This window comes from Girardinichthys multiradiatus, chromosome 7, assembly GCF_021462225.1.
Source record: "Girardinichthys multiradiatus isolate DD_20200921_A chromosome 7, DD_fGirMul_XY1, whole genome shotgun sequence".
Classification (NCBI taxonomy): domain Eukaryota; kingdom Metazoa; phylum Chordata; class Actinopteri; order Cyprinodontiformes; family Goodeidae; genus Girardinichthys; species Girardinichthys multiradiatus.
The window spans coordinates 28,259,391-28,286,434 of NC_061800.1; the positions used below are offsets into that span (position 1 = coordinate 28,259,391).

Sequence of the window (27,044 nt, forward strand, 5' to 3'; positions counted from 1 at the left end):
CTTGGGGTTTCCCTCACAACTTGTTCCTCCTCTATAGCCTCCTCTAAAGTATCTTCAATATGTATCTCTTCTGGGGTTTCTTGCTAATCCCTCTTCAACTTGTTGATCCACCATGTCCATTGCTGCCTCGCCTTCAACTTCTCCTTGTGCACAGCTGTAACATCTCTTTAATCGACGAGCATGTCTGTCTGATGTTGAGACTTTTATTTCAGAGTGACCCGTGTGCAGCGTTGGAACCCAGTCAGGATTTAACTCATCCATTTCATATGAAGGTTAGCCTTAAAAAGGACATATTGGAACACAGATCAGCATAACTGCTGTAAAAGTGATAACACTAGAAAATTAAAACAGTTTATTTTACATTAATGTAATAACCCCGATATACACTCTGTCTAAACTCGGACTATGCTACATACAAAATATAAACCCGACCTAACCTAGGTTGACCCACTTCTATAAAACTAATACTAGTTAAAAAAAATGTAACTAAACTAAGTTGAATTGAATAAACCATTGACGAAGTACACCAGGACAAAATTACCAACAAACTGAATTTAGACACTCACCAGAATGGAAATGTCTGGAACAAATTTGCAAGTATGTTGGGATGCTGGAGAAGTTTATGTCAGGACGTCTCACCGCTGATATCCAAGCCATTTGTCTCCTTTTTGTTAGGTCAGATACATGAGCTCCCTGGCGTTGTTGCCAGGTGGGAAAACAATGAAATGAAAGTCCGTTTTCGATCTTCTTACCCTTCCGGTCATGTGACCGGACATTACATCCAATAACACAACAGGTTCGTACCATTGTTAGGTTTTGTGAACCTACTAAGGTTTAAAAATTCAACGCGAAAGCAGGCAGAAAAAGGAGACAGAGTCTCCCAGACCCTGACATCATCCTCCCCTTAACGGCCACCGCCTGGCAGCTCAGAAGCAGTAGAAGGAAGAGACGATTGGTAGTCAGTGATTAGGCAAGGATCACAAATAAAAGAGCTAGGCACCCAGGAACGGTCCTGAGGACCATAGCCCTCCCAGTCAATGAGGTACTGGCAACCACGACCCCGCCGATGGGAGTCCACAATCCGCCAGACCGAATAGACTGGGTGCCCCTCAAAGTCCCGGGCAGCTGGAGTGGGTTCGGCCGGTGGGCATAATGTGCTGGTAAGGACCGGTTTCATCTGGGAGACGTAAAAAGTTGGGTTGATGCGAAAATTGGATGGTAGACGGAGGCGGACTACTGTAGGGCTAACTAGTGACTTGATTTCATAGGGACCAATGAAGCGAGGGGCAAGTTTCTTGGACATGGATTTGAAAGGAATGTCACAGGATGAAAGCCAAACTCTTTGACCTGGTGTGTATTGTGGCACCGAGGTTACTGAGATGTCTTTCTCATCTAAGTGAAAAATGGGTGGTTGATAACCCAGAGACGCTTCAAAGGGGGACAGACCTGTGGCAGTTGAGATGTGTGAGTTATGTACATATTCTACCTAGGGTAGAAACTTACTCCAGTCTGATGGGTTGGTGGAAGTGAGGCATCTGAGGGTGGATTCCAGTTCTTGATTCATACGTTCTGTTTGGCCGTTAGACAGCGGATGGCAACCAGAGGTGAGGGAGACTTTAGCACTGAGTGCTGAACAGAACTATTTCCAAACCTGATAAATTAATCTGGGCCTGTGGTCTGAGAGGATGTCCTGGCGAATACCATGGAGTCTGAACACATGCTTAACCAGTAGTTGAGCAGTCTGGAATGCGGATGGTAGTTTTCTGAGGGCGACAAGATGGCATGCTTTAGAGAAACGATCAATGATAGTGAGGATGGTGGTCATACCTTGAGACATGGGGAGTCCTGTGACGAAGTCAAGAGCTATGTGAGACCAGGGGCGTTTGGGTATAGTGAGAGGTTGCAGAAGACCAGCCGGTGGGTTATGGGATGATTTATTGCGGGCGCAGATGGGACAAGCGAGGACATACTCCTTCACATCCTTGTGAAGGAATGGCCACCAAAAGCGTCTGGAGATTAGTGCAATGGTTCGGCTTGAACCAGGATGGGCAAAGTATTTGGCAGAGTGAAACCAGTGGATGAGACGGGAGCAGACAGAGGATGGAACATAAGTCCTGTTGGGTGGAGAAGATCCTGGATCAGGTTCAGTCTGTTGGGCTCAATGTACGAGGTCCTCAGTCTCCCATGTGAGGGATCCTATGATGCAACTGGGGGGTAAGATGGTGGCAGGTTCCTTGTCAGTGTCATCGGGTGAGAACTGTCTTGATGGTGCATCTGGTTTGGTGTTTCTGGAGCTTGGGCAAAAATAAATAGAAAGGTTAAATCGGGAGAAGAACAAAGACCAACAGGACTGTTTAGAGTTCAGGTGTTTAGCAGACTGGAGATATGAGAGATTCTTGTGATCGGTCCAAACCAGCACAGGATGTTCTGCGCCCTCCAGGGCGCCACTCCTCAAGGGCCAACTTGATCGCCAGAAGTTTCCGATCTCCCACGTCGTAATTCCTTTCTGTGTTGGACAACCTCCGGGAGAAAAAGGCACAAGGGTGAAGTTTTCCATCAGAGCGGGATTGTTGGGACAGTACGGCACCCACCCCAGTGTCTGAGGTATCTACTTCGAGAATGAACTGTTTTTATGAGTCTGGGTGAACGAGGATGGGGGCTTGCGAGAACTTCTCTTTTAGGGCAAGAAATGCGGAATTGGCCTGCTTGGTCCAGGTAAATGTGGTCTTGGTTGACGTGAGTGCAGGTAATGGAGCCGCTGTTTGACTGTAGTTGAGGTAAAAGTTTGCTAAACCTAGGAGTCTTTGAAGCTGTTTGCAGGTGTCTGGAATGGGCCAATCAAGGACTGCTTCTACCTTGTCTGGATCAGAGCAAACCTGCACACCCTCAAGGATGAATCCAAGAAATGTGAAAGATGGTTTGTGAAACTCACACTTCCCTGCTTTGACAAAGCCTGTTTTCCAGACGACGCTGGAGGACCAAACAGACATGTCAGTGGTGTTCAGAGGGATTCCTGGAATATATGAGTATGTCACCAAGATACACAAAAACAAAGACATCTAAGAAGTCCTGGAGAACGTCGTTTACCAATGACTGAAAAACGTCTGGGGCGTTACAAAGACCAAAAGGCATAACTAAATATTCAAAATGACCTATGGGTGTCTTGAAGGCGGTCTTCCACTCGTCCCCCTGGTGGATTCTAACCAGATGTTATGCGTAGTGGAGGTCGAGCTTGGTGAATATGGTTGAGTCATGAACTGGTTTGAATGCTGATGAAATGAGAGGGAAAAGATACTTGTTTTTAACTGTGATCTGGTTTAACCCTCTGTAATCAATACATGGGCAGATGAACCCATCTTTCTTGCCCACGAAGAAGAAGCCTGCGGTGAGGAGGACTGTCTAATTATCCCAGCAGCCAATGATTCATATATATAATTTCCCATGGTTTCACGTTCAGGACGAGAGATTTTGTAAAGTCTGCTGGATGGCAGGGGAGTTCCAGGAAGGAGGTCTATTGCACAATCATTTGGGCGGTGCGGAGGTAGTGAGAGGGCCTTGTTTTACTGAAAACCTGTCTCAATTCATGGTATTCCTCCGGTACCAGAGAGAGATCGATAGAATTGGCTTCAGCTGAGGTAGATGGACTGGCTCTAGGGAGAACTGCAAACAGGAAGAGAGAGAGTTGGTGGACCAGGAATCAATACAGAGTTTAGACCACTTTAAATGAGGATTATGTTGCTGTAACCAATTGAAACCTAAGACAACAGATGACTGAGAAATGGGGTATATGAAAAAAGATATGTGCTCTCTGTGGTTACCAGATATGACTACTTCAATGGGTTTAGTTTGGTGGGTGATTCGCTGAAGGACCCTCCCGTCGATGGCTGAGACAAGGAGAGGAGTAGGAAGAGGCTCTGTTTCTATCTGGGCTTGGGAGACAAGATCCTGATCGATTAAATTTTGTTCATAGCCGGAGTCGATCTGAGCTGAGATGCTAAGGTGGTCACTATTAAATAAAATTGTAGCTGGCATGGTGAAACGAGATGACTTGGGGTGATGGTCCGTCAGTTCTCCCCTCACAGCTTGTGGACCCTCCCGTTTGGCCGGACAGGACAGGAGGCGATATAGTGATCAGCGGATCCACAGTAAATGCGTTGGTTTGCCTCCCTACGACATTGTCGTTCCTCGGGGGTAAGGCGAGTGCGTCCGATCTGCATGGGTTCTGTTTCGGATGTAGATGGGTTGGAAAATGGCCAAGAAAGGTTTGGGTTATGGGCAGATGATGGGGGTCTCACAGCAGGTCTCTCTAGTCTAGCCGTTCTTCTTTCCCTCATTCTGTTATCTTTTCTAGTGACAAGAGCAATTAGTTAATTTAGTGTCTTAGGTTCATCTCTGAGAGCTAGCTCATCTTTTAAAGATTCATCAAGGGATTGAAAAAAAGCAGCTTTAAGGGCACAAGAATCCCAACCTGAGCTGGCTGCTAATGTGCGAAACTTGATTGAAAACTCAGAAACTGATCGATTACTTTCTCTGAGAGACAACAGACGGCGAGCTACACTTGTCTGATCCCTTTCAGTAGAAAACGTTTGTTTAAATTCTTGCACGAATTCATCAGAAGTAAAACCAAACTGGTTATAATCAGTGAAGCGGGCTTCTGCCCATCTTAATGCTTTGCTAGTTAGCAGACCAAGAATAAATTTAATTTTTACATCATTATGGGGAAAAGATTGTGGTGAGCAATTGAAGACAAGTGAACACTGAAGGAGGAAACCACCACAACTACCAACCTCACCCGAGAACTTCTCTGGGTTTAGGGAAGTGATGTCACAGGAGTGAGAGAGCTGCTGTGAGACCACTGAAGCTGCAGCGCCATCTGGAGTATAGGAGGGTTGGATGGTGAGAGCATGCTGTAGAAGCAAAACCATCTGTTCAAGTTGTTGGTTTGTGTTTCTTTGTTGATACATTAAAAGGTGCAGGGTAGAATCATGGGATTGAATCTCATGTCCAAAATCTGTAATGACCCTCCTGAGTGGTTATGCTGGGTCAGACTGGCTTGAGTGTTCTGTCATAGTTTTTACTGCTGCTTTGACCCACATGCAGAAGCCCATTCAGGAGGCAGAAGAGGATTTAACAGGTTTATTGTGAGGATTTGTTTACTGGAATCTGGAACTGAGAACTCATCAACTGTGCGGGGAGGAGAACACGATGGTTAGAATGAGTCTGAGAATTTCTGTGAAGATATTGCTAAATATTGAGCTTACAGTTGATTGAGAGGATTACTACCACGGGGGGAACGATGTGGGTCTGGGAGTGGAGAATTTGATAGGTTTGATCTTGATCCGGAACTGCCAACTGCTTTGCTAGAGGGGAATGGATTATAGGAGGGTAGCAGAGGATCACGGGATGGAGGTGGAGGGTGAACAGGGTTCTCTACTTAGTCCAGGAGTAAGAGGAGCCAGTATGATGTCAGCTGGAGTCTTGTCCAAGAGAGTGTCAGAATCAGAGAAGGAGGCTTGGGATCAGATGGTGAACTGGAGGAGAATGCAGTGCACTGCACACGTGCAACCTGAGGAGGTGTAAGTCTGCAAGTTTTTCAGAGGGCTAGAGTCTTAACACTTTTGTTAACACTTAGGCATCAAAGTGCTGACAACAGGCTCCTCTTATACTGCCCAGGAGATGAGGCTTAATGGGCGACACCTGTCACATCTCCAGTACCCGTGCTCAGGCGCCGTCCAAAGGACAACAGGGGATCAGCAGGCAGAAAAAGGAGACAGTCTCCCAGACCCTGACACTGTTATATTATATGAATAGTAACGACTTCAAATGTAATTGTACCTGATTCTTAGTTGTATTCGACATATTGTCAACTGGTTCCTAACATTGGTGCAGTTTTCCTAATAGATTCTTGTAAATCATTCAGAATTTTTGACAATATTCATGTGAAAACTTTATTTGTCGTACCACTGTTGTAACTGAATCTTAGTGCATCACAAATTGGACCAGAAAACTTGTAAAATTCAAAGAATCCTCAAAAATCCTAAAATGATGCGGTTCTTGGTGATTCATATTATTTGTGGTCTGTGTGGAGTAGTGGCTTAAGGGATAAACTAGAATACACAGCAGACAGAACACATGAAATAAGCAAGAAACTAAACCTAAAGGAATTAACTATATGGCAAAACCTTCCTAAAACTAATGAACAGAGAAATTAATTAACTGAATATGGCAAGGGAAGGCTGGTGCCTACCTCCAACTGTCATTGGGCAAGAGGCAGGACCTTAATCTTTATAAAAATATTATTTTGCTGTAGTATGAGCAACTGTTTCTTATCATATTAAGTTGAGTAATTAGATCATTTTTGTTTGTAAATAGTGTATTAAAATAATCAAATGAACTAAAATGATAACACACAGCATATGAGGTGAGGGTTCTGACATACTTCAATGCCAACCATATAGTCGACCCAACACAAAAATTATTTTCAGGTTTCTTTCTACATATATAGGATTTAAATGCAGAGACTATGACAAAGAAACAAATGGTTATACTTATCACACTTCTAGACAAATCAGCAAGTACAAATATTAGTTATAAGGTTGGGCTAAACATCACATCATGCAAGAGTGGAGGTATATTTGATCTTTAAAGAGAGACAGGAAACAATAAGATTTAGCATTTTATTGCCCTTTGATCAGCGATATTTCAGTTGAAGCAGCCTGACAGCAGGACATAGTCAGAAATATTCTTGTACAAAGGAAGGACAGTACACTGTCTATTCTAAAAATACAATTTTTTCAATGTAAAATATATTCTGTTCAGAGTAGGATACAAGTGTCTTAATTAACTCAATTATATTATATATTTTCTATATTATAAATAAGACAATTTTAAGAAGATTTTATTAATCTGCACACCAGGTGCAAAGAACAAAGCTTAAAATGTTATGTTGAAAGATGGACCTGCCGAAATAATACAAAACTAAAGAAAACAGAGCGAAGCTGTTTTATAGATCTGATATTCATTAATTGAAATAAAAAAAAAAAATAACTCATTTATTTTAGAATAAAACAGCACTGAACTGATTTTTATTTCACTATAGTTTTGTAATGATCAGAATGCATAGACTTGCAGGTGATTGAAATCAACTAAGTTGTGAACTTAATTAACATTTTATTTTAACAAAACTGATTCATTGTATAGAAGATTGTCGTATGGGGTCAAATACTGAATGGTTTATCAGTGGACTACTGCCTATCAGGAAAAACCAACCAAACACTGCAGTGAACTTCAACATGACACACAGAATAATTTCCATGTCTGCTCAGGCATATTGTATCCGGCATATATTCACTTTCTCTCTGCACTTTTATCTACTTTTCCTTCACTTACAATTACATCCTGCTTTTTCTCACAATTTACAAATATATACACAATTTCCCTTTCTATTTCTGCCAGTTGCTCTCTTATTTTTACATTACTTAACTAAATGACCTTCGGCTAAACACTTTCTTAACTGCACCAACAGCAGTCTTACTTTACCATTAAATCTTTTATTCTTCCTTTTTGACTATTTAACTAAACTCTGAATGTGGGAGATTACATTTCAAAGGACGCTTCTGGGAACAGCCTTTCTGTGTTGGAGCTTGGGGGACATGGGGGAGCTGTACGGAGGGGGCCACTGTGGTTTCATTAGCTGAATGTCTTCCTCTATTTTAAAGGTTTTCTTTGGTGGATCACCCTGAGGGGGCCAAACTACAGTTATTTTGCTGCGGTGTAATTTGCTTTCGTTAATTGTATTTGTCATTTCGTTTTCACCTCTTTGGGGATTATCTATTGAATTTGCACTGTTCAAGGAATATCTCCAGTCAGGTTTATTGTCATGGGAGTTTGGGCTACTGCTTTCCACGGAAGGATGTTGTCTAAGACCGTTGTCGTAGATTCCTTTGGATTTGAGAAGTTGTTTGTAATGAGGTTGGCAGTAAAAATGTCCATGGAGAGAAACGTAATTTCCCAAACTGCAAAACAAAATGAAGAAAATAATGAATTTTTAGCAATTCTACCGTCATAAACTACTTTTTATTTATTTTACATTTGTAAGAGACAAACAGAATCCGTTCAAAGCAAATAATAAAGTTTAGGAAGTGATGCTAAAACAGAGAGAGAAAACTGAATTAATGCCACATTTACCTTAATTTATTTCTGCAGTGTTCACAGCAGAAACAGGATTTATGGTACTTTTTTGTGTCCACTATCAGAGCATCCATCGGATAAGCCCTCCTCCGACATACCGTGCAGAGCTCCGACTTCGGAATCCGAATCTGCTTCCCAAAGAGATCAAAATACAAATGAGGTTTGAGCATGTGCAGGTTTTCAAACTCATGAGTAGTTATGAAAATACTGAACTTTTGCAGAATATTGTGTTTCACTCACATTAATGTTCAAAACATGCATCTCTCAGTTGTAATTTGGCTATTTATAAAAACTGCTTTAATTTAATGTACTGTAATTAGGGATGGGTACCTTTTCACATCTGAACCGATACGGTACCGATATTTGGTACCTAGGAATCGATACCAGTACTCAACGGTACCATTTTTTGGTACTTTTGTGTGTGAACATATTTATTTCTCACTATATATGCTTTAATAAATATATCAAAACAACATCCAGCAGTTTGTATTGTAACATCTCAGTTGTTTCAAACATGTCTTCAACATTAAAAACCTTAACGGAATAAGCAGTGTAATGCACAAATTAAAGCCCAGCCATGTTCCTGGCTGCAGACGAGTCACTAACGAATGCAGGCGTGCTAACAGTGATGAATGCAGGAGTTGTAGCCGTAGATCTGAGGCTGATGAAAATTGGCTCTTCAGCCTTGACAAAAATCTTATCCAGGTCATTTGTATATACACACACACACACACACACACTCAGAAGAATATATAAATGGTTGGGCCCATGGTTTCCTCTGACTACAGCCTGTTTAAACTGTCTAGATATTGTAGATATGCAGAACATTGTTATGGGGAAAAAAACTGAAATGTTTATTTTCTACCTACTGTATTTATATGTCTATATCTATCTTTTTTCTTAATCTTTAACTGTCTTTCGATCTTTCTGTCTCTTTATTACATCTTTCTGTTTCTGTCTCTTTCTATCTCTTTCTTTTTCTTTTCTCCATCTATCTATCATGTATGTATTTAATTAAAACCTTTTATTTGGTGGTGACTGGGCTTTTGCTGCATGTCAGGGCCAGGACATGTAACACTTGGGCTATTTTGTGTACTTCTACCTTCTCCATATGTACCAGGAGTAGGAGAGTTAGCCCTGCTGGTGCTCGCAGGAGAGGAAGTGTCGCTATCAAAACTGAATTTGGCACTTTTTAAAACAGCAGAAATCCTTGCCTGCTTTCTAGGTTTTAGCGGCATGTTGTTCTGTCAACTGTCAGGAGCTTGTGTTCACCTGCATCGAGTGTATGTAACTCAGTCTCAACGTTGGTGACACAGTATGAGGAGTGTGTTTTTGTCCAGCTTTTGTCAAGTTTGGCCATAGAAAGTACAGTAGCGACAACGCAGGGACAGAAATCCTTCACGACGTGATCTATTTAAACGAATGAACTGTTAAAACGTACTATTACTACATGCTGTAATCCTCTTTGGGGGTGGGCGGTCTGGTTGGTGGGGCAGGGCGCCCCTTCAATAGTGGTCGGGAAACGCTGCAGGTGCTTTCTCAGATTAGAAGTATTCCTGCAGCTGGTCTTGCACGTTGCATCACAAATATTGCAGCGAGCGAGATCTGCACCGCATTTTGAAAAGTGGAGCCATACTTTCGAGCGCTTTCTATCAGCCATGCTTGCTTTGTTGACGGTACCAGCGGCTACTGACGTCATTACGCTCTTACGCGTGCAATGCTGTGTTCATGTCCGGTATGGAAAATCGCCCACTCCTCCACTTTCTCAGTGTCACAGAGATGTGTTTAGGTACCGAAACATGGTACCGTTTATTTTACGTGAATCAGTACTCGGTAGTACCGACAGATTTCCGTCGGTACTTATAAAAGTACCGAATTCGGTACACATCCCTAACTGTAATTCATATTTTATAGGTACCTTACTTTATTGTGATCATATTTTGTTGTACATGCTTAGATTAATCTTGTCAAAAATGTCAGAGCTTCATCATATATTAGGGACAGGACAGATGTAAAGAGTGCATTTACCATTTTCTGACTAAATATGTCAGATGACTGAAGAAATAAGTTAGGTCTAGAGATTTCCTAGTTTGTATGTTGGTGTTTCTGAGCCATAAGTGATGTACAGAAGAACATCAATCTGAGGAACTATACTAAACTTAAAACTGGGTCCCTGCCAGCAACTCACGGAGTCTTGGTTTCCTGATTGTATAGAAGTCTACTCAGCTCATGTGGGACCTTAGTTTACCAGTGCATACTGATTTTATCTACCTTTTCTTTTTGTGAGTGCTCAATATATTACAATTCAGATGTTAATCCTAATCATTTTAATTTCATTTAGAAAACAAATGTCCTGATTAGAACTTCTTTGTCTGTGATACTGAGTCATTTAAGTTTACATCATGCAAATTTAATGAATAGTGTTTTAGGACTTCTCTATACCCACAGCTGTCTGGACATAGCAGGCAGAGAAGATAACATATGACATGATATAGATAGACAGGAAGCAAATGTCACTGTAGAAGATTAGCTTTTTTCAGTCCATTAGATTTCTGTCATAACTGTATCGGAACAAAGCTCAGGTCAATATCAACAACAATGCTGCTAAGAATACCACATAAACCTCCATATATTTTGCCTCAAGTGACATCAACACATTATGGTTCTCAGCCATGCTTTTGTTGAGCTTGAACACATCGGTTCAAGCCCTAAAGAAATGGCACACATGCATACATGCTTAGATCCACTCAGGTGATCCACATTTGGTAATGACTCACATGTAATAAAGGACATTTGTTAGCTTTATTAATTTATTTTACATAATATATTATCTGGTTTAGGCATATTTAAAGACAACCTATTAGCAAAGAAATCACATTCATGTTTCCATCTTTCTTTGAGCACCTCAGCAGACTTTCTCTTGTAGACACTTTTTATTGTAAAGACTGCAAAAACAATCTTGCAAAAGCACATAGCCCATGCTATTAATTTCTGTTGTTTCATGCCATGCACTCTTTACCCATTGAGACAGTCTTATGTGACACAGCTTGTGAAGATGTCTCTTCAGAAACAGTGTAGCCAAGGTTCTTGAAAACTGTCTCGCTCTCTGTCCATGTTTTATGGAAATTCCTCAGCAGTTTTTCCGTGGCATCCTCATCATAGGTTTCTGCTCGTCTGGCAGCTTTCCTTTTAACAGCATCGGCGTAGGAAAAAGGGACCCGCTGGGTTGAGACGCTCTCGGAGTGCTGAGTGACAGCAGTCACTGTTCCAGTTACCTTGTTACCAAATTCATCAACATTTGAGAATTGTTCTGTGATTGTTTTGGTTTCTGAAAGGGCAAACGGTTGTGCCAGGATTGTTTCTGCATCATTTTTCAGAAAAGGGAGGGGGGTGCTCTGCCTAGAGCCTCCTTTTGTCTCATGAGGTCTTTCCAGCTTTGAAGTGTCTACTCTTGTTTCACCCAAGCTTGACACAAGCTCCTCCTTACCCTTTCTCTCCTCTGTAACTGAGGGACTTTGCTCACCCAGTTCAAAAACATTTCTAATCGCCTGGATGTTAAAACCTAGCATTTCTTGTTGTAGGACATCTGCTTTTTCTTTATCACAGTCTGAGCTTTCTGTGTCATTGTGCAGGCATTCAACGGGTGGGATGATCTCTTTTCTGCTATAAAGCTTCTCTTCTGAGGATTCGATTTTGTTTACAAAGCTTGACAAGTCTGCCCTAGGAGACTCATCTTTTTCTCTGTTCCTGTTTTCAGCCTCACACTCCTCCATATCAGGTCCCAGGCATTCAGTGATAGTGATGGGCTCCTTGCGTACAAAGATCTTATTAAGCTCAGCTTTTTGTGCCCCTTCAAAAAACTCCCGCTTTTCTTTGACAGATGCAGATATTATGTCAGAATCATCTGAATCATCTGCAGCATTTGGCTCTTTTTGGAGTAGTAGCACATCATCATTCTCTGAACTGTTTTGTGTAATGCTTGTATTTGAGTTCCGTGATCCAATGAGTGTCCCTGAAGTTTCCATAACTTGAAAATCAGTTTTGATTTGCTGATGAAATGTTGAAGGCAGTTCCACAACCTCTGATTTCTTTTCAGTGATTTCATGGGTGAGTATTGGTGGTGGTGGTGTGACAACCCGAGAGAGTTTTGCTGTAGTTTCTTTAAGCCGAGCCAAATTTTCTGCCTTATCAAAAGTTGGTGAGGGCGTGATTCTGGTGATGCGTGATGTTGGGGTGTCACACCCGCGTGGTGGAGGTGTAGGAGGGGTGGGTGGCCTATGGAGCAGGGTGGGTGACCGAGTCACTCTTTGTGGTGAGTCTGTTCTTCGTGTGGACTCGATGGTGATAAATGTTGGAGAGGGAGGATGCATTCTGAGCAAAGGTGATGGAGCCCGAAGGTCGATAGATTTGCACAAAGTCACTTCTTCTCTGTCATGTGAAGTGTTTTTCAGAGTTTGGTGTTCAATTTTGCCAGAACCAATACTGATTTTTGATATACTTTGTGCCACCAGGGCAGAACCTGCTTTCTCTGCCATCGGCTCACTTTTGTGCTTGTCTAGTGTTTCATCTGCAAGATCCAACAGTTTGGATTCTGCAAGCTTCATCACATTCAAAAGAATTTCTTCATTGGTCTTAGCATCGCTTTCAGCAGCACTTTGTTCCAGCTCGTGTTTCCTTTGCAGAGGTATGAGCCAATCTGGCACTGAGTTTAACAGACTTTTTATAGATTTGGAATGAGTCTTCTCTGAAATACTTTGTATCTCTGTGATTTGAGAGATTAACACTTGGACGTCATGTCTCTGAGATCCCTTTGTTCTTTCTGTCGTGGATTTTACAAGTTCATTTTGTTCTGACTTGCCTGTCATAGTAATTGGGACATCCCGGCTTTCTTTTGGTTGTTCCTTTGCGCTCTGTTGAGTAACTGTCACTTCTTTCTTTTGAAATCCCTTCCCTTGTGTTTGAAGTGCTTTTTGTTGCATAGACTTCTTATCATCTTTTCTGTCAGTGTTAATAACCTCTCTCTTGATTTGAATGTGCTCTTTTTTTATACTTTTGTGATTTTGGTTGACTGAAATTGTTTCATATGCTTGTTGAGTGATTTCAGATGTTACTCCCCTTGTTTCTGCATTTGATTCAGTGACATTTTCTTTACCCTGACCTTGCTGTGCAGCCCCTTTAGACTTTTTGGATTTCTTCTTCTTTTTTGCTGGAGCTGGGATTTCTGGTTGATTGATAGTATTGGTCACAGGTGTTGCAGGGGAAGGAATATCTCTCTTTATCTCCTGTTTTATCTCTGCAGCTTCAATCGCTTCCACTTTCAAGTCTTGTAAAACACTCTGCCTCTCACTGTCATTGGACTTTTTTGTGTCTGTTGGCTTTTCTTGTTTGTTGTTCTTTCTCGACTTTTGGTTTTGTTTGCCCACTTTTCCATTCGCATTAAAAGATACATTTTCTGTTTGCTGATCTGAGAAATTTTCTTGGCTCTTAGTTGAAGACACATTTATTGTTTTTGGTTCAGTATTGTCGTGTACCTGTTTTGTTTCAATTTCAGGTTTTTTTTTAACTTCTGATTTATTAGAACTCTTAGATTTATGGATTTTTGTTTCTTTCTTTGCATGGCCAGATACATCAGGGACAGAGGTCTGGGCTATATCAGTCTGGCCAGATTGTGCCATCTGATTAGAAGATACAGTTACAGTTTTCTGTGTAGTTGTTTGCACTTGTTGTCTAACTGCTGAGATGGATGAAGTCTTTTGATTGAAGACAACCTTAGTAGTCTCATTTGATACTATTTGATCTTTAGTAGACAAAATAACTGTAGAATCTACAGCGGTTTTCTCATGCTGAGATTTGGCATTGCTTTGGGTTGTATCTGATACCAAAACCTGCATGGAGAAGTCTGATTGATCACTCAGTTTGGTATTTTTACTTCCTTCCTGTGTGATTTCTGAGTCACTGTTATTTATCTGATCTTTAGTGGACAACATTTCAAGAGCAGCACTCACGGATTCATGTGTAAAAGTAGGAGATGGAATGGTTGGGGGTATGATATCCTCCTTCAGCTTCCGGTATTTCTCTTCTGCTTTCATTAATGGTGTGTTGAATTTACTAGCTTTCCCTCTCATGACAGGTGGAGGAGAAGGTGGTGGAGTAAACTTTACTGGAGCAATGTAAACTTTCTTTAACAGTAGTGGTGATTCTGCTGGTGGAGGTGGAGATGGTGGTGGGGTAAATTTCATAGGAGCTATGTGGACCTTCTTCAGTGGTCTAGGGGAGTGCGAGGAAGGAGGAGGGATTTCATGGGAGACGTTTTTTGACATGTGCATTATTGTTTCTGTTTCATTTTGGATCATCTGCACAGTTTTCTCAGTTTTTGCCTGCACCTGCTGCTTATTACTGAATTCAACTTTAGACTCCAACTTTGGAACTGGGTGCAAAGCAGGAGCTTTCACTTTTTTGACTGTCATTCTTTTTGCTATGGATGGAGAAGGAGGAACTGCCTGCGCTGCTATACTCTCCAGTTCTCGTTGAGGTGGAGGAGGTGGGAGGAAGTCTTGCTCACCAGTAAGTGGAGGTGGTGGGGGAGGAAGGTGATCAGTGTCAGTATCAGCAGTTGGTGGAAGAGGACTGGGAGGAGGAGGAAGAAGATCAGGTTCCGTAACAGGTGGAGGTGGCGGTGGTAGAGGCAGATCAGGCTCTGGTGCTTGTGGCTTTAACATGTAATTTCCAGTTTTTACTTTGGTTTTACACAGTTTTGTCAACCCCTTTTGGTTAGATTTAAGATTACGAAACTCTGTTTTTAATGTTTTTATGCCATGGTTTTGGGTAATGGTTTTGTGCTCCACCACTGTTGATGTCTTTATTCTAACATTATCTGATTGATTAGTGATGGTGTGATTTTCCTTAGATGTTTCAACCTGTTTTGCTGTTTTTATCTTTTGTATGTTCCTCTGGGCATCTGGTTTAACGTTTTTCACAGGAGAGCCCTGCTTGACTTTAACCCTTTTATATGCTCCATGCTTGACTTTGGGAGTTTCCCGCTGTGCTGTTTCCATCAGTGATTTGATTGTGCCTTTAACATCACCCTTTATCACTTCCTCTTTCTCATGTTGGGTTTGCTCCTGCGTCTCATATAATGACTTGATTGACATTTTTACATCAACCTTTATATCGTCTTCAAGGCTGAATTTCTGTTGGGTCCTTGGCGATTGTGGGGGCTCCATGAAGAGCTGAATTGTCCCTTTGACATCACCTTGAACATCTATTTCCTGCTGGCATATTTTCCTCTCACTGGAGGCATCTTGTAGACTTTGCATTGCCATATAAATATCACCTCGCACAATTTCTTCCTTTTCAACTTCCCTCACTGCTTGCTTTGCCAGCTCCAGAGATTTAAGGGTAGCTTTCACATCTCCAGGAACTAAATCCTCAACAACAAGAGCTCCAGCTCCCGAGGTAGCTGATTTCTGAAGAGATCTTAGAGCCCTCCTGATATTTCCTGGAATAATATCTGGCTTCTCCACCTCTTTGTTGCGCCTCTGAGCCCTCTCCAAACTCTGCAGAGCTTTAGGGATATTGCCTTTTACGACCTCCTCTTTTTCCACAACCAATGTCTGATTCGCTGATTCAGACAACAAACTCAAAGCGGCTTTTAAGTCTCCTTTGACTATCTCCTCCTTTTGGATCCTTCCCAGTGAGACAGTTGGTTCTGACGTGAAAACTTTTAATGCATTGTGAACATCTCCTGGTATAACATCCTCTACTGTGCGTTCAATTTGCAATTGATGTTGGCCAAGGATAGATTTGGTGCTCTTAATGTTGCCTCCAATGATCGTCTCCTTTTTAGCTGTGTCATCTGGAGTTTCATCAGGGTCTAACTGGAACTGTTTGAGATAATCAAGAGCTCCAGATTCAATGCATGTCGAGTAAAAATGGACATTTCCTCTTTCGGCATCATCTATCTTTATCTTCACTGCCTGGTCTGACTTTTCTGAGCTGGACAGCCTTTCAAGAGCACTTTTTATATCCCCTTTTAGGACGTCTTCCTTTTCGACATTAGCATTCTGGTTTTTATGCAGAAGAGAATATAATGTCATCTGAATATCTCCTTTTTCATCCTCCTGAATGAGTATACCCTGTTTTGCTGATCCGCTCTCACCGAAGAGGTTGTTGATTGATTCTTGAATGTCACCATGCAGTATTTCCTCCTTTTCAATATTGCTTTCTCTGTCTTGGCTGAATAGTTGCTCCACTGTTGAACTGATGTTTCCCTTCTCCTCTGAATCTATCACAATTTTCTGCTCCTTTCTTTCCTTTCTATTCAGAAGGTTCATCATAATAGTCTGCAGATCCCCCCTGATAATTTCCTCTCTCTGAATCTCTGGAGTCTGCTTATTCATTAGCTGGTATTTTGCCATCCTTACATCGCCAATTTCATCAGCCTCAATTAGTATTCCCCTTGAATTCACCATTTTCTGACTGTAAAGTTCCTCAAGAGTTCCCTTGATGCTTTTTCCCAATATTTCAGTCTTTTCTACCTTAGCCTCACTGAAGCCGTCAAATGGTGTTGTTTCAAAGAACCATGTTGTTGTTTTTACATCCGCTTTGGGAATTTCCTCTTGAGCAACAGATATGTTCTCGTCCTCATCTATTTCTTTGATATGGTCAAGAGGATTTTTCTCAAAAAGCCAGACTGAATGTTTAACATCTCCCTTAGCAACCTCCTCCGTTTTAACAGTTTCAATTAGATTTTCAGAGCTCATGCTTCTTATTTTGTCAATGGACTGGGTTTCAAACCTCCACTTTGCAGACCTGACATCACCTCTTTGTATTTCACTCACATTAACAGTCCGAACAGATCCTTCTGAGAAGGTGTCGGTTTCGAAAAGCTGTTTATTCACTCTAATGTTGCCTCCTTGAATGTCTTCTACGGTTTTTATTAAAGACTTTTTCTCTTCGGCAATCCTATCAAGAGGCTGGGTCTCAAATTTCCATTTGGCAGATGTGACGTCTCCTTTTTGCACATCCTGTTGTGTTACAGATTTGATGATATAGACCTCATCTGTGTCTTTAATTGCATCAAGCGGCTTTGTTTCAAACAACCACCGGGTCCCGACAACATCTCCCTTCTTCACCTCCTCACTTGTGACAGTGGTGACCTCGTGATAGTGGCCCTCTTTGTCCTGTATGGCATAAAGGGGCTGCGTTTCAAACATCATTGTGTAATTTCTCACATCACCCTTCTCTTCCTCATTGCAGATGATTTTGGGTGTTTTTGTCGTTTCTGTCTCAGAGGAAGACTCATAGATTTTATCTAAGGAATATGTCTCGAAAATAAACCGACCCTTATTGACATCTCCTCGTTGTACGTCGTTAACTGTCTGACTGCTCATATATTCCTCTTGGCTGTCATGTATTTGGTCAATGGACTGGTTTTCAAATAGCCATTTGCAGTTCACAACATTTCCTTTTTGTATGTCCTCAGTCTGAACTCTCTTGAGTTTTTGCATTTCTACCTCAGAAGAAGACGTCATGATATCTGATGTCTTGTTCTCAAAAATATACTTTTTTCTTGACACATCTCCAGATGCAATGTTTATCTCTGTGACATGCTTATAAGACCGGTTTTCCTCCCAAGTCAGGTTCTCAAGGTTTTCTGTCTCAAAGAGAAAGCAAGCCATTTTCACATCTTTTCCTCTAATGTCCTCTTGATTTAAACTGCGTGTCTTCAAAACAGTTTCCGTTTCATCATGGATGGAATCAAGTGTTTGTGTCTCAAACAGCCATGTGCATGTTTTGACATCTCCCTTACGTATTTCCACAAATTCATTCTCATCTTTTAGCTCCACTTTTTCATATAAGATGTCCATTGGCTTTGTTTCAAATAGCCACTTGCAAGTTTTTACATCCCCCCTCACATCATCGAGGTTTTTACCTGTCTCCACAGTTTCTTCATCTTCAATATTGCTGAAGTACTTGATTGCATCAAGAGGCTGTGTTTCAAACAGCCACTTTGCAGTCTTGACATCGCCGGACTCGACTTCCTGTTTTGATATGCCCTTAATAATTTGGTATTTTTCAATGCTGTCATCAAACTGATCTATTGGTCGTGTTTCAAACATCCATTTGTAGGTTGTTACGTCTCCTTTAACGACCTCCTCACGCCGCACTGTTTTCACCTCATGGAAGTGGCCTAAACTGTCTTGCATGGCATACAATGCAGATGACTCAAACAGGTTCTTATTTGACTGGACTGAACCAGATGTCACACCTTCTATTTCAATCATTTGAGATTCCTTACTAATGTTTAAGTCAGTGCACTCAAAGATTTGCTTGTAGTTTGACACATCCACTTTATCAATTTCCTCCAGGTCAATTGTTCGTTTTAGTTCTTTCTTTTCCTCTCTAATTTGTTCCAGCGGTTGGCTTTCAAATAGCCATTTCTGATGTCTCACATCACCCTTCTCCTCATTAAGTGGTAGGGTCTTTTTTAATTTGCCCACCTCGGCCAACTCCCTCAGGTCCTCACTTGGATTCATTTCAAAATATTCTCTGGCTGATCTCACGTTACCGGCAATAATTTTTTCTTTTGTCAAAGAGCGAGTATTTGAGTCGTCTTTTAATGTATCCATTGGTTGCGTCTCAAAGACCCAACAGTTCCTACGAACATCTGCCCTGCAACTCGTTCCATCCTCTTGCATGAGGTCATCTTCAAGATTAACAGTACGAATTACATCTTTTTTCTCTTCTCTTATTTGTTCTAACGGCTGGCTCTCAAAGCGCCACTTCTGGTGTCTCACATCCCCTTTCATTTCTTTGTTTACTGCTGCCTTTTTAAGTTTTCCAACCTCAGTGCAGTTCTTCCTAACTCTTTGAGGGCTGCTTTCAAAAAAATCCCTTGCAGATCTAACATTTCCTCCAATAATCTCTTCAATAGACTCAGGTCTCACATCCATTGGAGAGTCTTTTGGTTGTCTTTCGAAGATTAAGCGGTGCTTGCGCACATCCGCTCCGATGATATCTTTCTTCTCCATTTGTAAACTTTGCCACTCATTGAGAGAATTTAATGTCTTTATCTCAAACAACCATCTGCCCCAATCTCCCTTGCTGCTATCCTCCATAGACAAACTGCACACAAGTTTAAAAGGAGTGAATTCTTTGTTTGTCAGGTCCAGCGGCTGGGTGTCAAAAAGCCAACGTGAAGCAATAGAGTTCTCCAGTTCAGTTTCAATTTTGCGCACAGACTTTATTTCCAGCATCTGGCTTGACTGTCCCATGATGACACATTTAAACTGAGTGTCAAAAGTGCTTGTTATAATTTTAATTTCTCCGTTTATTTCTTCCAACACTGAATGTAGGCTCAGTAGGTGGCTCTCATCAATAGTCTCCATGTGCCCCAGGCTTTCCATTAACTTATTGTCAATCATGTAAATTGAAGCATTTTCATCCTCTTCAGTAAACACAATCTCTTTTGTCAAATCTTCCTCCTTGTGCATCTTGTTTAGAGTGTCCATGGTTTGGGTTTCAAACAACCATGCTGCGGCACGAACATCCCCCTTGTCAATTTTGTTAAATTTGTTTTTATATTCCATTGAGTTGGTGTTCATTGAGCCTAGCTCACCTATTGGCTTGGACTCAAACATCCATGCTGTGCGTCTCACATCTTTACCCACAATTATTTCCTGTTGAGTAATTTTCTTGTCATCTTCATCCTCATCAAGAGTTTCATCCTTAATAGCATCCAGTGGTTTATTTTCAAACATCCAACGCATTGCTTGCACCTCCCCAGGGAGTATCTCCTCCCATTCCTCATATTCCTCATCATAAATGTCATCCTGACTATCATCATTGTCCTCATACGTGTACACTTGGCTCTCTTCCTGGTTATCTGTTTCAGTGTATTCACTGTAAAACTCTTTTTCAATATTCTTACGAACCTCGGGATGAATGTGTTTGTATAGACGTTTCAGCTCAGACATACCCTTCTGCTTGAAATAAGCTTCTTGGTTGAGTGGTTGTTTGTTTACTGGCTCCGGAGGCTCATGTGAGGGATGGCTCACTGGAATATTTTCACTGTCTGATGGCATTTGTAATAACTCTGAATTAGGAGGTGGAAGATCCTCAGAATCCTCAGCTGGAGGGGGTGGAAAGTCCTCATAATCCATCACTGTGGCTTCTGTTGACTCTGTAGCGAATTCCTTACACACCTCAATAGTCAACTTGTTGCTTTGATTCACGTTTGAAGACCACTTTGACTGACTGATGTCAGGTCCAATCTTTGTTAGAAAAAAATAATATATTTTTGTAAATTAACTGTTAAAAATTGAAGTAAAACAATTAATGCATCAAACTATTTTGGGTAAATGTAAACCACATGTGAGTTTGCTGTAACACTTGCAACATCGAAAATTAACATAGGAGTTGTATGTAACAGGTTTTTGCCTGGCGTTGAAATAATAATAGAGGTTGAGGAAATATGTTCTTTCTCTTTATTATGCCATATGTACAAATTTGAAAAAAACATTGGTGTTGATGCAAAGCACAAGTTTTCAGGAACTTTTTAGTTTGGAGTTCAGGGGATAAATCTAAACAGGGAAACAGCAAACATAAAAGTAAACATTAAAATGAAAATGAAAGGCAGGGGCTGTCAAAAAATTGCCAAATCTGGCTATATTATCGTAATATCATCAATAACATTGCCGGTTAAACAGCAACAATTACAAGTCACATTTTACAACTCATGTCTAAACTCTTTGACAGGCAATTCCAAATAAAAGCCAGATCTTTAATGACAAAAAATCACATCAGATGCATGCCATCTAGCCTGGCTAAAGCAGAAGTCCCAACAATGTGTACACGAACCAATATACGTTATATAATAGCCTTCACATTAACTGCCGTGACATTTTTGAGATAGGAGGTTCAGAGCAATATAAAACCTATTTAGTCTGGGCCTCTCTTAAACTAGGTGTTAGTTCTGCCCTGCAAGACTAATCTACATATCTACCACAGGTAAATATTAATTTCATCTCAAAAACTTTGAATATTGTGAAAAATATGTTTTGTCCCTCAGTTCAGAAAGTTAAACTTGTAAATTATACAAATTAATTACACATAGAGTGAAATATTTCAAACCTTTACTTCTTGAAATTTTTATGATTATGGCTTACATTTAATAAAAACCCAAAATGTTGTTTCAATTAGAGTATTATCCATCCATCCATCCATCCATCCATCCATCCATCCATCCAAACACCTGCAAAGATTTCCTAATCCTCTTAATGCTCTCCCAGTCCAGGTCAGTAGGCTACACAACTATGGGGGAGGCTGCGGACTTGACAGATGTCCAAAAGACAGTCATTGGCACCCTCCACAAGGAGGGTAAGCCACAAAAGGAAATTTCTGAAGCAGCTGGTTGTTCATAGAGTTCTGTGACCAGGTATACAGGTCCTTCTCAAAAAATTAGCATATTGTGATAAAGTTCATTATTTTCCATAATGTCATGATGAAAATTTAACATTCATATATTTTAGATTCATTGCACACTAACTGAAATATTTCAGGTATTTTATTGTCTTAATACGGATGATTTTGGCATACAGCTCATGAAAACCCAAAATTCCTATCTGAATATGAACCTAATCATCTGAATCAACGAGTTAACTCTAAACACCTGCAAAAGATTCCTGAGGCCTTTAAAACTCCCAGCCTGGTTCATCACTCCAAACCCCAATCATGGGTAAGACTGCCGACCTGACTGCTGTCCAGAAGGCCACTATTGACACCCTCAAGCAAGAGGGTAAGACACAGAAAGAAATGTCTGAATGAATAGGCTGTTCCCAGAGTGCTGTATCAAGGCACCTCAGTGGGAAGTCTGTGGGAAGGAAAAAGTGTGGCAGAAAACGCTGCACAATGAGAAGAGGTGACCGGACCCTGAGGAAGATTGTGGAGAAGGGCCGATTCCAGACCTTGGGGGACCTGCGGAAGCAGTGGACTGAGTCTGGAGTAGAAACATCCAGAGCCACCATGCACAGGCGTGTGCAGGAAATGGGCTACAGGTGCCGCATTCCCCAGGTCAAGCCACTTTTGAACCAGAAACAGCGGCAGAAGCGCCTGACCTGGGCTACAGAGAAGCAGCACTGGACTGTTGCTCAGTGGTCCAAAGTACTTTTTTCAGATGAAAGCAAATTCTGCATGTCATTCGGAAATCAAGGTGCCAGAGTCTGGAGGAAGACTGGGGAGAAGGAAATGCCAAAATGCCAGAAGTCCAGTGTCAAGTACCCACAGTCAGGGATGGTCTGGTGTGCCGTGTCAGCTGCTGGTGTTGGTCCACTGTGTTTTATCAAGGGCAGGGTCAATGCAGCTAGCTATCAGGAGATTTTGGAGCACTTCATGCTTCCATCTGCTGAAAAGCTTTATGGAGATGAAGATTTCATTTTTCAGCACCACCTGGCATCTGCTCACAGTGCCAAAACCACTGGTAAATGGTTTACTGACCATGGTATCACTGTGCTCAATTGGCCTGCCAACTCTCCTGACCTGAACCCCATAGAGAATCTGTGGGATATTATGAAGAGAACGTTGAGAGACTCAAGACCCAACACTCTGGATGAGCTAAAGGCCGCTATCGAAGCATCCTGGGCCTCCATAAGACCTCAGCAGTGCCACAGGCTAATTGCCTCCATGCCACGCCGCATTGAAGCAGTCATTTCTGCAAAAGGATTCCCGACCAAGTATTGAGTGCATAACTGTACATGATTATTTGAAGGTTGACGTTTTTTGTATTAAAAACACTTTTCTTTTATTGGTCGGATGAAATATGCTAATTTTGTGAGATAGGAATTTTGAGTTTTCATGAGCTGTATGCCAAAATCATCCGTATTAAGACAATAAAAGACATGAAATATTTCAGTTAGTGTGCAATGAATCTAAAATACATGAATGTTAAATTTTCATCATTACATTATAGAAAATAATGAACTTTATCACAATATGCTAATTTTTTGAGAAGGACCTGTATTTATAGAAAATTGAATGGAAGGCAAAAGTGTGGTAGGAAAATTTGCAACAGGAATAACCACAGTCTTGAGAGGATTGTCAAGCAAAATCCATTTTTGAATTTTGAATTTGAGGGACCTTCAAAAGTAGTGGACTGAGGCTGGAACCAGTGCATTAACAGCCACTTCGTATAGATGAATACTACACGTGGGCTTCAAGCATCTTACCTGGGCTAAGGAGAAAAAAAAGGGACTGTTGATCAGTGGTCCAAAGTCCCTTTTTTTTTAGATGAAAGTAACGTTTGCATTTAATTTAGAAATCAATGTCCCAGAGTCTGGAGGGAGAGTGAAGAGCCACAAAAGTCACGTTGCTTAAAGTCCTGTGTGAAGTGTGTGGGTCCACTGTGTTTTCTTGTGTCCACAATTAATGCAGCCACCTACCAGAAAGCACGTCATGCATCCATCTGCTGACAAACTTTATGGAGATGCTGATTCCATTTTCCAGTAGGACTTGGCACCTGCCACACTGTCAAAGGTACCAAAAGCTGGTTCAATGACCATGGAGCTACTGTGCTTCATTTGCCAACAAACTGGTCTTACCTAAACCCCATAGAGAATCTATGGGTTATTGTCAAGAGGCAGAAAGATACCAGACACAACATTGCAAATGACATTAAGGCCACTATTATATTAACCTGGGCCTCCATTACACCTCAGCAGTGCCAGAGGCTGATCGCTGCATCGATGCAGTCATTTCTGTAATATTCCTATTTTTTGAGACACTGAATTTCAGTTTTTTTTATTATCTGTAAGCCACAGTTATCAAAATTGCAAGAAAATAAATGGTTCACTCTATGTATAATGATGCTGTATATATAAAATATATAACCATATAATATATATATGTATCCATGATATATACGTTTCTCTTACTGAAATAAGTGACCAAAAATATTGAACTTTTTCATGTTATTCTAATTTTGTGTATGTCCTATTTGTGTATGTATGTACCTATATATATATATATACGGTATATGGATCTTCCAAAATTCCTAAACCTGAGGCAATGAATTATCAAACTGAAGTAACATATTTTCCTGATTTCTATTTTGTCTCAAAACCTGGCTGTTGATGGAAGCTGTACAAAAAGGTAATCCACTGAAGAAACTGTTTCATTAAATTGTGTTCTTCTCATTCGCTTCCCAGCTTGAAAAAAATAAATCACAAGTTTCTCAAGATATTGACTGAGCGGCTCAAAGGTCAATTTGCCTCAAGTATGCATTAGGTATATGCACAAGTTTAAAACTTAAACATGGAGAGGATCACACTGTTGTTTAAGAGAGCTGGAAGAATGTATCTTTGCATTATAAAAGGTATCTTAGAAAGAATGTGTATACTACTTTCTGCAATTTCCTATTTCTAATCATGCCATAGTGTTGCCTCAACCAACCCAGAAAACAAACTGTTTTTTAAGATATATTTAAAATTCTTACCTTAATTGGTTTTTGTGCAGCAGCCTCTTCTATTGTTCTTTCAAAGTGATCCCTCAGCTCTTTTGCTGTGTACCTGGGAAACTCTTCTTCTAAACGTTAGCACAGCAAAAACAGCAAGGAGGAGATTCATATTAGCATAGCAGAGACAGACAACACAGAATAGCCTCCAGCAGTTTTAATTTCATAACATCCTACCTGTTTCATTCTGCTGGTTTTCATAACTGGATGCCAAGTTGTTGTCACTGTATGTCTCCTGTGTGTTTTAAACAAGAAATGGTGACAGGAAAAAAATTTAAGAAACAGAGATGTTTAGAAATCTAACTGGTCACCCTGCAGTTATGCACATTTATTTATGCTCGAAAACAACAAAATTAGCATTGGTTTAATTGGTTTTACTGATTGAAACTGGATGTTTCAGGGATTCATGTATATTTAGAAATTAAATTATGATTGTGTCAATGTTTGAACGTGAATGCTGTGTTTTATTCAAGAAAGTGATGGGTTATGGTTTAGAAAACCTCAGTCATGGAATGCTTATTGTGGATTGTTGTATTGTATATTTGTGAAACTTAGAAGAGTTTCTGATGCTCAAAGGAAGCCTCTCCCCTCTTCACATGGCTCTACCTCTGAAAGGGAGTCTTTCTCTGAGTTGATCTCAGTAAATGTGAGACACCACTGGCCAGAAAGCTTATCAAACCAGACCGGGAAGGAGATGATTACACAATTCCTTAATTCAGCTGCATTAGATGTTCCATAGATCTCCTACTTTCCCCCAAATGCCCAGTGATTAAGGTTAGGTATTGAAAATCAGAATTCAGCCATAAAATTGTTTTTTTAGCTTTTAAGACACCGATAAACTGTCGTGAAGCGACATCTTTGGTCTTTGTTGTGGTCTTGTGTTTTCGACCTTTCATTTAGTTTGGGTTTTGTCTAAGTTCCTTTAGTGGTTTCTTTTCTATTACTTGTTATCAGAATCAGAATCAGAATCAGAATCAGCTTTATTGCCAAGTTCGTACATACAAACAAGGAATTTGACTCCGGTACACTTTGCTCTTTTGTTCTGTTTTTGCATTACAGACTATACAAATTTACAATTTACAATATAAATTTACAATGCAATATTCTACATTACAGAATATACAGATTTACAATTTACAATGTACAATATACACATAACTAATAGAAAAGGTGAATTTGCAACATCTGTATGCTGTTGTTTTGTACTCTATTGAATGTTCATCAGAGAAACAGCCTGGGGGAAGAAACTGTCTCTGTGGCGGCTGGTTTTAGTGAACAGTGCTCTGTAGCGGTTACCTGAAGGTAAAACACTAAACAGTTTATGTGCAGGGTGTGTGGGGTCTGCAGAGATTTTAGCAGCTCTTTTCTTGACCCTAGACCTGTATAAGTCCTGGATGGAGGGAAGGTCAGCTCTGATTATTCTCTCTGCAGTCCTGATTATTCGTTGCAGTCTGGACCTGTCCTGTTTTATGGATGAGCAAAACCACACTGAGATGGATGAAGACAGGACAGACTGAATGATGGCAGTGTAGAAGATGACCAACAGCTCCTGTGGAAGGTTGAACTTCTTGAGTTGCCTCAGGAAATACAGTCTCTGCTGGGCCTTCTTTCGAACAGTGTCTATGTGTGAGGACGATCTCAGGTCCTCAGAGATGGTGGTTCCTAAGAACCTGAAGTGGTCCACGGCCGATACAGTGTTGTTGAGGATGGTGAGGGGGGTGTATGGGGGTGGTGTTCTCCCAAAGTCCACCACCATTTCTACAGTCTTGAGTGGGTTCAGTTCAAGGTAGTTCTGACCGCACCAGTGTACCAGCCGATCCACCTGCTGTCTGTATGCAGACTCATCACCGTCCTGGATCAGTCCAATGACAGTGGTGTCGTCTGCAAACTTCAGGAGTTTCACGGACGTGTCCGATGAGGTGCAGTCATTTGTGTACAGAGAGAAGAGGAGTGGGGATAGAACACACCCCTGGGGGGCACCAGTACTTATTGATCTGGATCGGGAGAAGATGCTCCCCAGTCTCACCTGCTGCTGTCGGTCTGTCAGGAAGCTGTTGATCCACTGACAGGTGGAGGCTGGGACGTTGAGCTGTACGAGCTTCTGGTGGAGGATGTCTGGTATGATAGTGTTGAAGGCCGAGCTGAAGTCTACAAACAGGATCCTGGTATACGTCCCTGGGTGGTCGAGGTGTTGCAGGATGAAGTGTAGACCTAAGTTAACAGCATCATCTGCCGACCTGTTTGCTCGGTAAGCAAATTGCAGGGGGTCCAGCAGGGGGCCTGTGATGTCTTTTAGGTGCTTCAGCACCAGCCGCTCAAAGGATTTCATGACCACAGACGTCAGGGC

At 41.1% G+C, this 27,044-nt stretch overlaps 1 protein-coding gene across 3 annotated transcripts in view; it reads right to left on the minus strand.

Annotated features, from left to right (window-relative positions):
* Nucleotides 1-6,663: 6,663 nt before the first annotated feature.
* xirp2b (xin actin binding repeat containing 2b) overlaps nt 6,664-27,044 on the minus strand; it is a 51,507-nt gene continuing 31,126 nt past the window's right edge. For all 3 annotated transcript variants that reach the window (XM_047370344.1, XM_047370343.1, XM_047370342.1), the window contains 5 exons: nt 24,875-24,932; nt 24,680-24,768; nt 11,210-20,465; nt 8,188-8,318; nt 6,664-8,015 (listed from right to left, as the gene is read on the minus strand). In XM_047370344.1, the coding sequence (XP_047226300.1) occupies nt 8,227-8,318; nt 11,210-20,465; nt 24,680-24,768; nt 24,875-24,932 (9,495 nt within the window). In that variant the 3' untranslated portion in view covers nt 6,664-8,015; nt 8,188-8,226. The remainder of the gene's footprint in view (nt 8,016-8,187; nt 8,319-11,209; nt 20,466-24,679; nt 24,769-24,874; nt 24,933-27,044) is intronic.